Below are 13,841 nucleotides of genomic sequence, written 5' to 3' on the forward strand. Positions count from 1 at the left end.
TGTTTCCAAAAAACTGTTTCGTGAATGTTGCCAGCTTCACAACAACACAAAACTTCTGAGGAACTTGGCTACCTGACTAATTGAGAGTTTCTTCTTGTATAATTTTTTCCTATCATGTTTTAGGAGTGTAAAGGAACAAAGAGGAACAACTGAGTAGAGGGCAAGTATAAGAAGTATAAGGAAGCTGTTGTCTTTTCTATCTTTGCAGACAAATTCTTAAGGCTAGGAAAACAAAATTGAGCACTTTCTTGAAAAACAAGAGAGGGAAGTCCCACGAAGACAGCGCTGCAGCCAATGAAAGTTTTCCATTTCAGCTCAGTCACAGAGCCACAAAAGGTGGTAATCATCATTTGCTCTATTGTGATGAACTGCACTACGTCTCTGTTGGGGTTCAGGCATTTGCCTTACCAGTCTAGGTCATCTCAAGAAGTGTTCTCAGCCAAAACTGGAAGTTTCAGCACTAGAAGGTACTGCTTCCATACTGTCTTAGAGTAGTCCTCGCAACTTAACTTGTAATAATGCATCTTGTTACTCGTTGAATATACTGGACTATATTCCTGAGGCACAGCATGACAGTCATCTTATAATCACCCCTTAGCTCAAGCAAAAGTGAAAGCGAAGAAAGTATCCTAACTGTGGTGAATTGCAATTGCTTCATTTGGCTTCTGATTTCTATCTTCCGTCTCAAGGTCTTGATTAAGACTGATTTCACAGCAACTCTTAGGGACCTGTATACATGTCAGTCTGGACTCTGTGTAGTCTAGTACACACTTTTTTAATTGTGTGTTGTTAGACATATTAAAAAGACATTTTTCTTTCATTTTTTACCTTTACACCAGGAGCACCTGGAAAACCTGGAGAACCAGTTATGCCGAGTGGGCCCTATAAAAGACAGACACACAAAGCTGTAATTCTGCAGTTTAGATCACACAGATTAGTATCTAATCACTGCGCAAATATGGTTCTGAGATTAAATGTATTTTTTAGTCATAAAATATTTGTTCATAACAAAACCAAAATAACTATAAATATCATCTTTCTAAGGGATACATATACATTTTATGGAATTGTGGTGCAATATTTTAATAATGTATTTACCGATTTTAGCAAAGTTACAGCTCTTGATTCAGCTATTAATGCACAAATTGCAATGTACACAGTTGACAACTATTATAGCAATTGTTTTTCAATTTTAGCTTTTAACAAAATATTATATCCTCTTTTTATATCTATGCTACTGTGGTATGGTAATGAAATATCAGATATTATTAAGCAATCACAATGTGTCCTACAGAATGTAGCAAAGGAGAGTTTCAATTCTTTTAAACTTAAAATAGTAATCTAGAAAAAAGAGAAATACAAGCCACATCTACATTGAAACAATTGGGTTGCTAGACAAGATTTTTAAGGTAAGCAAGATGCCAAGTGAAAATATAATTAAAGGCTATGCAACTACATGTCCTGCTTCCTACTCTTCTGCCCCCTTGAGATCCCCAAATTCACAGCCAAATTCGTTTGCAAGCTTTGAAACACAGATTTTGTATAAAATTTTTAAGGCTGTATAGACAAAGATATACAGCAGAGACAGTTTACTGTTTGGATCTTTGTTCAGAGATAGGCAGGTATTTCTGGAAAAGGAAGTGGAGGAAAGGCTGGGTTATGCCACACCACGAAACACAATGCTGTGCAGAAGTACATCTTCAGCTTCCAAAACCAGTATAGCTCTTCCCAAATAGCATTATATCTTGAGGTAGTCGATGCTGTATCTAAGAAGGGCTGACAGCTTGAGCAGACCATAGTATTGATGGGGCTACACTATTTCTGTTTCCAGAGCCTGTTTCAAATTCTTGGTGCATTGCGCTGCAGAGTGTAGGCGCACCTCATGTGGCTGTGAGGACACGAAGTTTGGGCAGGGATGCAAACAGCTGGGGCTGCATTACATGGCAGACTGTCCGAACTCACTAGAAAGCAAACTTCAAATGTATACACTTGAATATACCTGCATGGTATGACACAAACCTTGTTTTGCTAAACAGAAAGACTTCCAATTAAGGGCTTTAGAGTACATTTGTAAATTGTTTCATAATGCCTCTTGTGCTGAACAAGACCTTCAACAGAAGACCTTTCTACTGTATTATAAACTCTCTGGATGGCGGCACGCAGTGGTTATAAATATTCACTACAATGCTGTTCCCAGATGATTCCTCTCTCTCTTTTCCTGATTTTCTCTTTTTGTAAAATCTGATGCATACTGTGAAAAAATGTTCTGTGTAATAAAGCTCTGCTGACAAACTTAATAAGAACAATCTGTCCCACTGAGCATTAATTACAGACAATATTTCTGCCATGACCTTGCACTAGATTTCTACAGAACTGATGTAACAGCTCACTAAGTATATTTTTGAAAACCTGTGTCACAAATTGGATCACAAATACATGTCTGCCAAATCTCTCTCTTGATGCAGGAAGAATTCCAGAACTACGGTGTACCACTGCACTGACCCAAATAACAGTGCATTTCATTAACACTTCCTCCAATGAGAAACATATGCATTAAGTACCAGTATCTCCCTTGTGACACTACAAGGGATTTTACCAAAAATGTTAGCCAACTAATTATCATGTCCAGTGAAGCTGAGCTCATATTTTATGCCAAAGAAAAATGTCAAGCTTCACGTAGAATTTCATAGCTTGGGACCCAGCTTTTTTTAACTTTGTAATTTGTTTTCAATACTGAAAAATCTTTTTATTGTTTGAAAGTTTCTTCCAACAAGTCACCCTTCTTTCATGATATACTAAATTATTGAGTTTTGCCGCTTTTAGACACTTAGACTCATTTTTTGAGCTTCTAGTACAGTTAATTATTTCTTAATGAAGCTTTTAATAAAACAGTGTTCATTAAGATGACACAGGTAAATTAATTTTTCTCAGGACATATCACTATTAAATAAAGAGCATGCACAGAATGAAATTTTAATTGCAGGCAGGTGTGTTTTGGGGTTTTGAGGGGGTTTTTTTGGTGTGGTGGTTTTGGGGGGGGGGGGTCTGGGTTTTTTTTGTTGTTTTGTTTTTTTTAATTTGAACATCACAAAGTGGTGAAGGCTCAGGTTGGCTACATCAACAGACACAAACTGTCAACCACGTCCTAGAAGTAATGCTTTCAAAAAAAGCAAACAAAAAAGAATACCACACTTCTAAAGTGGAAGCTGGCCTCGCACAAAGAGTATGAAGTCATCATAAGCTTTCATTTGCAAAAGAAACACATAATTAACTGTACGTATGTGAATAATCCCACTGGCTTCCTAATACTCATGTGAATTCACTCAAATGCATTTGGCAAATGCACCGTGAGATTGGATTGCAGGATTGAAACCATCACCCTTTGATACACCAACATCCACAGTTTAAACTGCCACAGTCATCTTCAGCCCTGTTGCAATCATGTGAGAACTTCTACAGTCACACATACCAGGCTTTCTCAGTTTGGCAGATGTTCACACATAGGCTTCTGGTTCTTCAGTTCAATATGTGACTGTCTATAATTAAAAGGCTATCTTTTACATGTTTTGTAATGGATCAATTGCAGATAGCAAGTTCTGCTATCAGTGAGTGGCATTTCTTCTTGCTGAGACTGGGTACAACTCATTTGCCAACCTTGTATGTGAAGGAAGATAATATGCAATTATAAACTGTTTTATATTACAGTGCATATCTTTAAGACACTTATCTCCCTACAATATGGATCCCACTTCATAAAAGCAGCAAAGCATCACCTCTCCAGGGAAGAGGCCCCTCCTCTGCAAATTAAAACCTTTAGATGAAGCAAACTACAGAGTATTGTTTCTCAGAGGACAGCGCTAAAGCTAAATTGAGTAGAACTAGGAATCGCTTGCAGATAATTCCAGGTGCACTTAACTGTTACCAGCAACTGCCAACAATTTTTTTGTACTTCTTTTGGTAGTGTCAAAAGGCAAGTGGGAAATATAAGGTGAAAAAAATAAGTGATTAAGAAACTTACCATTGGCCCTGGCTTCCCAGGCATACCATGCTGGCCACGTCCACCCTAAACATGAAAATAGACAAGATAGAATATTCAGAAGTACTCTAACTAAATTTTTTATTTATTTATTGTTAGTATTTGTGATAACAGCCATACATACTAAAGCGATCAAAGAAATGCTGGATTGCGGAGCCCTCCAAACACTGGCATGGAAAACTTCTGGAAGAAATTATGCTCTTCTTCAAGTTAGTGGATTTCTCTATTTTCAGAGAGGCCACTATTTTGACAGTGTCATTGTATGGAGCACAGAACATAAATAGATCACATAGAAGTCATGGGGAGAAATGCCAGAAAAAACAGTACTTGACACTGGACGTAAAGCAACAGAAAGAAATTTCTACTCAAATATGATCTCATGTCAAGGCTAATCCCTCTTTTTGCTGAAAAGCAAAATATTTTTTAAGATGACAGCTTTATTACCTGGAATTAAATTAAAAGACTTAATTTAAATTGAAAGTCTAAACTTTCATTTTAAACTTTTTTCCAGACAAAATCAATACATATTCTTTCTAGTTCAGTAATTTTTGGTGAAAACAGCCTCCCAAGAGAAATTTCACAGAAACAAAGATGTTATTTTTGTATCACAGAAGAAAGTGTTGTGAGGGTATTTGGCCTCATGGGCAGCTCTGGTATGAGAAATTACCATACAGCTAGCATCCTCCTTTTAAAACTGTCTTTGACTTTTGAAATTTATAGTAAAGGTCTCATCCCACAAAACTGCTTAGCCCTAACTTTCTTAAGCTACAGCAGAACTCACCACAGAAGTGACTAGCAGTCACATGAATAAACACTTTCAGGCTCAGGGATTTAAATTTAAGTAAAACAAGGTAAGAATTACAAGGAGAAAGAAGGAAGATCCTACTTACAGGGGCACCCTGTGGTCCAATTCGACCTCTTTCTCCTGGCATTCCTCTAGGTCCCTTGAAGAGAGAACAAAAAGTGCATTATTTAGGAGCTCATAATGGCAGAATAACAAAAAGGGGAAAACATAGTTCACTTGATTTTTTTCCCCCCATAGTGGAGAGAATACATGCCACCCCCTCTTTTTTTCCCCCACTTCTTTTTCTTTGCTTTTTACTTTTTTTTTTTTTAAACATACTTGACTTTTCCTTTGTTTCAAACAAGTTTTGCACTGCATCGCTCTTCAGCGATTTTCTGCTCAGTCTTCTTTATTTAACAAGAACATGATTAGGTTCACTGAGACTACAAGCGTGATCAGGACAGATGATGCGAACAACAGTTACAGAACCAAGGTTTTTTTTTTTCCTTCTGCAGGTGTAGCTTATCTTGTCCTATAGCAGGAAAGAAGTAGCAGCTTACATAAATCCTTGCAGCCTCACAGGCTTGTCCAGTGGAAATTTAATAGACTGTAATTTCTCTTTCCCTGTTCCAACAATATTTCCAGTTTTAAACACGTTAGTATAAATTCTGTATATACTCACCAGGGTCAATAATGAAATCTCATTTACTACGTCTCATTCACAAACCAGGTTCCACTTCAGGGATATTACATTCTGCATGACACAAGATAGTGCTTCGCAGAGAGATGTCATTATCTGATATCAGAAAGGTGCTTTACTTCCAGAAGCACTGCTGAGAGTCGATTTTGGCATGTTACACTGCTCACAAGTATTCAGTTGTCCAAAACCACATCTGAGTGAAAACTACTCTGACAAAAAGTTTCTCCGTTTCACTTCCATGTCATGCATGCTTATCCTCACCATAACCTCCAAAATCCTCTGTCCATGGTTTTCTTAGCTAGTGCATTTCTGACCTAGTTTATTCCACTTCTATCTCAGAGCAACCTAAACCAGTTTTTCTCATGTTGAAATCACTCCATATGAAGCATCAACATCTAAAAAAAAATTTAGTCACCCTACACTTACATGAGTAGGTAGACAATCACAAAACCTACATTCAGGTTTCTGTTGAGCCTTCTGATTTATCGTTATTATCTATGGCTGTGAACTGCGAAGAACAACAGCTTATAGTGGACCAAATTTACTGTTAGTGCAATAGAAAACAAAGCCTTAATTAAGAGAAAGTTCAACTTCATGACATCAAGTACAGACATCAAAACCTTAAAATTCCTATTGGCAATAGCATTTACAATCTTAAAGCCAATTCTGTAATATCCAATGCACATGACACTCACTAGAGGTCCCGTTGCACCCATGGCACCTGTTGGTCCGGATTCGCCCTAGAAATGGAAATGAAATGACACAATTAGAGGAAACGGGTTAGAGGAAAATGGAGTTACATGTTTCCTCCCTGTCCTCCGTACTTAGGTTAGACCTAAGAGGCAGATTTGCAGTCACCTGTGTGCATCAAGGGCACTGTTTCCCATGCTGATGGGAAATGCCATATTTACATATCTCAATGAAGCAGATTTAACTCCTACCTGTTCTAGCTAACAGCCCACACCACCTGCTGCACTGTTTCTACCAAGTCTCCTTGGTAGCAGTTACCACTGCTTTGAGCTGAAGTTGTAAGTGTGCTGCAGTACCAGTCAGGGTCAAAAATTCTAAGAGAATAAAATTGTTAGGTGAAAAATAGTCAGTTTGATATTTGACTCTCTCTCCTCTCCAACACCTGTTTCTTTTAAGCCAATCTCTAGCATGGTAATCAAAAGAGGAGAGTCAGGTTTTAGTTATGCATTGCTATATATATTACATTACATTATATTATATTATATTATATTATATTAAAAATGTTGGAAAACTGTTTTTCCTCTCTCAGCTTGGTCACATAAAGCCAACAAGAACCACAAACTGGCCAAGTGGAAAATTGCAAGATGTGCACGGGCTCTTTGTTAACAGACTTTGTTGTCTTCGGTATTACATAGGTGTCACAGACAGACCACAGTCAATTCACCTAGTGATACCTTACAGGCCTAAAACTAAGCCCCAGCTGAAGTTGTCACTGGCACTATTGAACTCTCTTCCTGTATAAAGCCCAGACATGTCATTGTATAGCAGTTCATGTGGATCAAACACACAGTAAAAATGGACAATTCCACATAGCCTCTCCACTCCGTACAAGTAGCACTGACAGGAGAGGGTACAAAGCTGTGTTCGAAAGATCTACTATCTTTCATTATTTTGGCATTATAGAAAACATGCTTATGCATTTAGTTCTTTGGGCCATGAAAATACCTTTGCCCCAGCTGCTCCAATTTCACCTTTTGGACCGTCAAGTCCTTTCAATCCCTGTAAGGGTTATAAAAATATGGAGGAATTATATTTATATATGTACACACACAGAGCATTCTTACTATTACTGTTAAAATAACTCGATACTGAAGTGTTAAGAATGGATCTGAGGTGGCAAGAGCAAGAAAGGAAAAAAAATAAAGAAGAAAAAACCCAGATGGAATAAAGTTTTTAAACATTTCCTAAATGGAAACCATTTGTACAAGGTACGTTTCCTTGGATTTGGTTTCCTTTTTAAAACAAGAACGTTTTAAAAAAAATCCTAAAACAACAAGGAGGAGGTTCTATTTATTCCTCCCTGAAGTAAAATTCTGGCCAGAAAACTTGGTAATTTGTAATCACGCCATGTTGCAAACATATCCACCTCTCAAGTTCCCCACCCTAATGCAAGACTTGCCAACAAAGTGAGAGAACTGTCAGGTTTGTGCCTCCTGAAGCTTGGCAGGGCTCATGAAAGCTCCTTCCAGATTCCCAGATCATTTGAAAATAGAGTGAAGAAAGCACTAGAGAATATAATACAGAGGTCAGCTTAAAGGGGAATAGTGTTGATTTTCTGCAAGGCCCTCTCTCTCAAATGACAGTGATTCTGCTGCAATTGGCAGGACTAAAAGTGTAGTCAAATTCACCACTAATACAAAAGAAGTTGAGTATCTTTATACTGAAACTGCCTGGAAACATCATCTATAAGGAGTGGGAAAATCTTCTTTCTTACCCTGTGACCCTTGAGACCTGGGAGACCAGGAGCACCAGGAAAGCCTCGAGGCCCCTAAGTAGGAAAAAGAAAAAAACAAATAAAACCCTTATTTCTGCAGATAAACCTAGCGATAATGCTGCTAACAGGGAAGAGGGTAGCAGCATTAATACTAATCCTCCTAACACTCCTTCACCTTGGTGACATAATATAGTGAGCAGGTCAGAGATGATACAGCATAACATGCTATGAAGTTAGACAGTCTCAGCATTATGTACATTTTCACTGATATTAAAAGCTTTATCGTTTACATTGGTGTATGATCAAACCTCAAACAGAAGTAATGACTAGTGGTAGATCAAGTTTTGAAGCTTAACGTGAAGAAACTTTAATTAAACAGAGATCGAAACTCAGAGCTATCATTCAAAATAAAACAGCAACTGAGACCAAACTGCAAATTGTACATGTTCTTTCAGAATATGTCAGTCAAGCAGCATGATAAACAACTGCTATTAAAACACATTTAATAATTAAACCAAAGTTGCCTTGCACTTAGTTTCCTACCAAGTTTCCCGATTTCTCTTTCAGGAAAGACTAAGTAATGGAAGGGAGCTAGATGCCTCGTGTTAGAATATTGGTCACATGAAGTTATAATGGAAATCACATTAACACCTTCATACTCTCAGATAACAACAATTCAGCAAACTGTTTAAACATATCATTTCTTCCTTTATGGTACCTCTGAACCAAAGTTCTCAAAAAGATTACAGTTCATACCTTTCAGCATAGCGAAAAAATCATGAAGATATATTATAGAAAATGAAGCATCACAAAGCAACACTGATATTCAGAGAAGCGAAAAAGAACATCTGAGGTCTCAGCATTAGAGAGGAGAACTTCACATATAGACAAGCTGTCTCCTTGTTAGCATCAAGGAACGTAAGAAAGGTCTTTGTCTTCCAATAGCCAATTATAAGGATAATGCTTGATCATAAAGTTCAATGGGAAATTACTCCAGAGTTTGTGGACTCCTAAAGGGAAAATTACTTTATAAAGGTATGAAATTTCTGAAATGAATATATTAGGTTACTTGAAATGATTTATACTCCATGAGTTTCTCAGTGAAGGATAATCTCTGTTGTCATACAAGGTCTTGCATGTAAATTTGATATTGTACAAATTATGCTTGTTTAGACTGAATGTAGCCTATAAAAACTATTCATTTGGTCTGTGCTCAGTAGTATACGTATACCAGCTTATACAACCAGGGCAATGAAATGATGAAGCACACACATGGGACAAGTCACATGGCAAGAAGGCAAATCATGTACAAGGGGAAACAGCCATCGGGTATCTCCCTAGCAGTCTATGGGCCTTGTCATTGATCAAGACACGGCACACTTCTCTGATAAACTGTCAGGGTATTCTTTACATGGTGTTCTCTAATGGTGTTCTCTACAGTGCTATGCAATTGCAGCAAACTCTTAATGAGATTGTGTGTGTGTGTGTGTGTGTGTGCGTGTGTGCAGTTGCAGTACTCCTTTCCTTCATTAGAAAGCCTTCTAAAAGATGATTTTGTTGAGCAAAACAGCTTGATCTGAACAGAACAATACTCCACAGACTACATTTGCCTCAAGCAGCTTACAAAACATTGTCTTTGATCCATAAAACTTAGGAGGAAAGCTTAGGAAACAACACTGCCTTGTTAAAAAAAAATCATTTCTCTCTCCAAGAGATCGTATCTCCAGTTGCTAACAAAATTGCCAGGCAGGAACTGGACGCTTAAAAAGAAAAGGAGGCAGCTTAAGAGATGATGTGTATCAGGTGGCTTCAGTTCTGGGATTTATCTGTCCCCTTTTCAGCCACACTACAGCTCCCTTCCAGGTACAGAAACTTGACTAACGAAGGTGGAACTCTTAATATGGGCCAAAATTACATAAGATGATAAAATTACGTCATTTTATCATCCGATATACCTGTTTTCTTTTATTTCTAGAGTAAACCATGACAAGTGTTCTCTGCAGTACAAGTACGTATTATTTAGAAATCTTTTAATCACATTTGCGTATTGAAAATGTATATAAAAATGAATTATATACATCTATGATACAATCCCCTCTTCCCCTGCCCTCAGACTGACTGTTATAAAGGCAAACAGTGCCACCCCAACTTGACATCATTTTGTAGTCTCTGAGCACTTCCTGCACATGATTGTGAATCACCATGTGAACTACTGGGAAATGGAGTACAACTTGTACGTACTGTCATCTGTTTTATGCATATTTCATCTATGAAACAGTTGAAATGTGCACCCGTGAAATTACTCTCAGGATTAACTCAAGGACTTTCGAATCACCTGTTTGGTTCTGAGCTATCACACCGATCTGGATCATTAGAGTAGGCTAACACAAGTACTTCCGAAATTGAATGGCAGAGCTTTGCACTCATTATTAAAGAGAGAGTGATGACATAAGTATGATTATTTTGCTAAAATGTAAATAATCGTGCTCTTACTGGAGATCCTGGAAATCCAGGCTCACCGGATTGTCCTGGTCTACCAGGTTCACCCTAAGGAAAGAAAAAAAAAAAAAAAGGAACACATGAAAATAGCAAATGTGAAAATTAACTTCTCTTATCATTCTTCCATTCAAACAAATGAGGACATTCACATCAGTATTATATATCTTCTCTTTACTGCAACAGTTTCAGTGATATAAATCAACCGCACACATGACTAGCAATGTGCATTAGACACATTAACTTAAAAAAGGTTCTTAACGAAGATCTGCGGGAACTGAACACCGAGTCCAAAATGCACCTCAGCATCACAAGATGGCGCTGCAAGGTAGTTTTCCTGTGAATTAATGAGGCAACCTTTTGTCATCCTCACGCAGAGTCAAATTACTTTAATTATTCAAAAGTCCTCCAGAGTCACAACCAAACATTCTTTTATATGCATCAATAAGTTCAAATACATCCAGGACTCTGGGCTGCAGGAATATGAAAGGCTTCAGAAAAAATAGTTTCTGGACAGAGAGAAGGTAAAGTGCTTCACAAATGCAATTAAAGAAACCCATACATACATTGGAAGCGGAGGAAGTTCTTAGAGTAGTATCAGGATTTGGCTTCACTGCACTGAGAGTTAACTGTTTCCAAAGATTCTTATAACTCTTCGTACAGTTTAATGGGAAAGCAAATGTTACACAAGCTATGGTAATTTTTATACTAAAATATCCAGCAACTTCAGCTTTCAACTCATTTCCAAGTTATAAATTACAATTCAGATGGATTTAGTGTGCTTTGCAAACAAATAATATACGTCTACCGGTAAACTCTTAGGCTATTGTTGTGCAGTACATATATACTTATGCAACATAATACATACATCTTACATATATGTGTACATACATGGATAGAGTCATAAAATCAGTTACGAGTATAATAAATTATTAAGAAGTTAATTTTTTTTTTTAATACTATAATTTTGTTGTCCAGATCCAGGTGAATGTTATCATTACAGTTCTTCTAACTCATCATGCTATCCCAAAGAGAGGAGATGCCTCCAATTGCCCCCTCTTAACTGTGGTATATTACTATTTTTGATTTCAAGAAAAACATCTCAGTTGAAGAACTGGCTGAGGCAAGAAAAAATAAAGAGCCAGTGCTTAAACCTTAGGTATGACGGTGACGTGTAAGGAAAAGATAGGAGAGTTTTGAAGAGGGTTGCTAAGATTTATAGTTATGACACTGCACTTAATGAGAAGTATGATTACAAAGAAAAGTAAATAGATAAAAGTAGTTACAACAGGCACATCTGCTAGTTAGTCACTGTCTTAAAGATGCCAATATTTGTTTTATTAAAAATAAAACAAAATACAAAGAATAACAAACTTACATCTTCACCAGGTTTGCCTGGAGGTCCCTCTGGTCCACGAGAACCAACTGGACCCTAAGAAATAAATATATTTGTTGAGAAGTCAATTTAGCCATCACTAAAATATCTATTTGCTCCATTTCAAAGTCTGGTTTTATAAAAACAGATGTAGAAAACGGATGATTTTATGCCTAAGCACACTTGCTTAATTTTGTAGTGCTCTTTCTAACCATCCTACCCCTAAGAAACCTGCATTATGTTATCTAAAAATATAGGATGGATTCTTTAGGAGAAAAAAAATACATTAGAAGTCACAGTTGCTGTTGTTCCAAATCTCTGGCTCTTGCTTTTATTTTTTAATAATTTTATTGCCTCCAAAAAATAAATATTCTCATCACCCTTTATGTAAGTTACACTACCAGGTATGGTTTTACCAGTGCTTAACCATCCTCTGGTCTGTGCTGGAAAAGTAATAATGATTGTTTATACTATAATCATTATTATGCATGTTCAAAACAATTCAAAATTCACTGATTCAGGACCACATGCTTTGAACACCACAACTCTTGACTGAAGTTACTTAATAGCTTCAGCTGAGACAACACAAAGAAAAAATCTGTTCTCAAGTAAGGAGGTATATGTATTGTTTGCAATTTTATCGTAGAAATGTTTGTATTTATTGGTCTTACCATAGGTCCTGGATCCCCAGGTTCACCAGGTGGGCCTGTGGGGCCAGCACCACCCTAAAATTAACCAAAGATGAATACAGTGACAAATTCCAGAAAGTAAAAATATAAGGATATAAATTAAAATCCATGATCAGGAAAATCACAGCCCATGGGACAGTCTGGATTCTAATTCAGAACCAGTTCACATTGCAAAATGAGTGAAAGTTGGATACCAAAATCCCTCAAGCTTTATATAAGTCCTGTGCCATACACAAATCCCACTGGAAACTTAACACCATGCCAATACTGAAACCAGAACAATTATCATTTTCATTGCTCTTCCCTCATTAAAAAAATGTGTGTTGGGCTAAAACCTTGTTAAAGGTCTAATAAATTGTTCTTTCTGAGTTAATTTCGGTGTATAGAGTACATCTGGAGCAGAGCTCTTGAGAACAGCATGTTTAGATTCACCTCTAGATGAAGATGCATTCATCCATGCGTCACTGTAGATGGACAATGCCTCAGAGATGCAAACACACACCAGTTACTATGTGCTTTGCCTTCATCTCTGGCCAACTATCTTAAATCCCCTGAGGTGAAGTACTTACTTGTTTTCCTTGGAGACCTTGAGGACCTCTTGGACCCACTGGACCCTATTGAAAACATAACTTGTTACACACTGGAAAACACCCTTCCCCAAGTCACATTCATTCTACAAAGACAGCAAAATGGCCTGATAGAAATGTTATCTTGGAGGTCACTATGGTCAAACCCTCGGAAAGGCTTTTACTCAGGAGACAGATGTTATGAAATACAAAAGTACACAGAATGGAAATCTTCAAGCTCAAAAAGCCACAGCAGTGTAAATTCATTAACAGCTGAAAATACGGGCTTGCTTGCTTTCTGGAACCTCACAGTCTCAGGAATCAGTCAGAATAACCAGGTTGCCTGCATACCTCCACTGAAAAAAAAAGTAATAACAGAGTAGAGTTGGGGGGAATGGTCTTCCCTTGAAGGGAATCTCATACTCAGATTAATCTCATAATGGAATCAATGACAAAATAAATTCATGCTGCTGTTCTCAGCCATGCACAGCAACAAGCTGCAACGGAAGGACATATTTTCATGAATCATACAAACCACCAAAACAGCTTCCAAACATTTGTGGTCTGTTACAGAAAATTCAGATTTCCCCTTGTCCTGGTTTCAGCTGGGATAGAGTTAATTTTCTTCCCAGTAGCTGGCATAGTGCTGTGTTTTGGATTTAGGATGAGAATAATGTTGATAACACACCGATGTTTTAGTTGTTGCTAAGTAGTGCCTACACTAGTCAAGG

At 37.4% G+C, this 13,841-nt stretch overlaps 1 protein-coding gene across 2 annotated transcripts in view; it reads right to left on the bottom strand.

The window, feature by feature from the left end:
* Positions 1-13,841, bottom strand: part of COL5A2 (collagen type V alpha 2 chain) — a 155,140-nt gene that overhangs the window by 29,146 nt on the left and 112,153 nt on the right. For both annotated transcript variants that reach the window (XM_076342195.1, XM_076342194.1), the window contains exons 9-18: positions 13,114-13,158; positions 12,527-12,580; positions 11,859-11,912; positions 10,478-10,531; positions 7,985-8,038; positions 7,216-7,269; positions 6,216-6,260; positions 4,927-4,980; positions 4,019-4,063; positions 829-882 (exon numbers count right to left, since the gene is read on the bottom strand). In XM_076342195.1, coding sequence (XP_076198310.1) covers positions 829-882; positions 4,019-4,063; positions 4,927-4,980; positions 6,216-6,260; positions 7,216-7,269; positions 7,985-8,038; positions 10,478-10,531; positions 11,859-11,912; positions 12,527-12,580; positions 13,114-13,158 — 513 coding nt within the window. The remainder of the gene's footprint in view (positions 1-828; positions 883-4,018; positions 4,064-4,926; positions 4,981-6,215; positions 6,261-7,215; positions 7,270-7,984; positions 8,039-10,477; positions 10,532-11,858; positions 11,913-12,526; positions 12,581-13,113; positions 13,159-13,841) is intronic.

This window comes from Aptenodytes patagonicus, chromosome 6 (assembly GCF_965638725.1).
Source record: "Aptenodytes patagonicus chromosome 6, bAptPat1.pri.cur, whole genome shotgun sequence".
Lineage (NCBI taxonomy): Eukaryota > Metazoa > Chordata > Aves > Sphenisciformes > Spheniscidae > Aptenodytes > Aptenodytes patagonicus.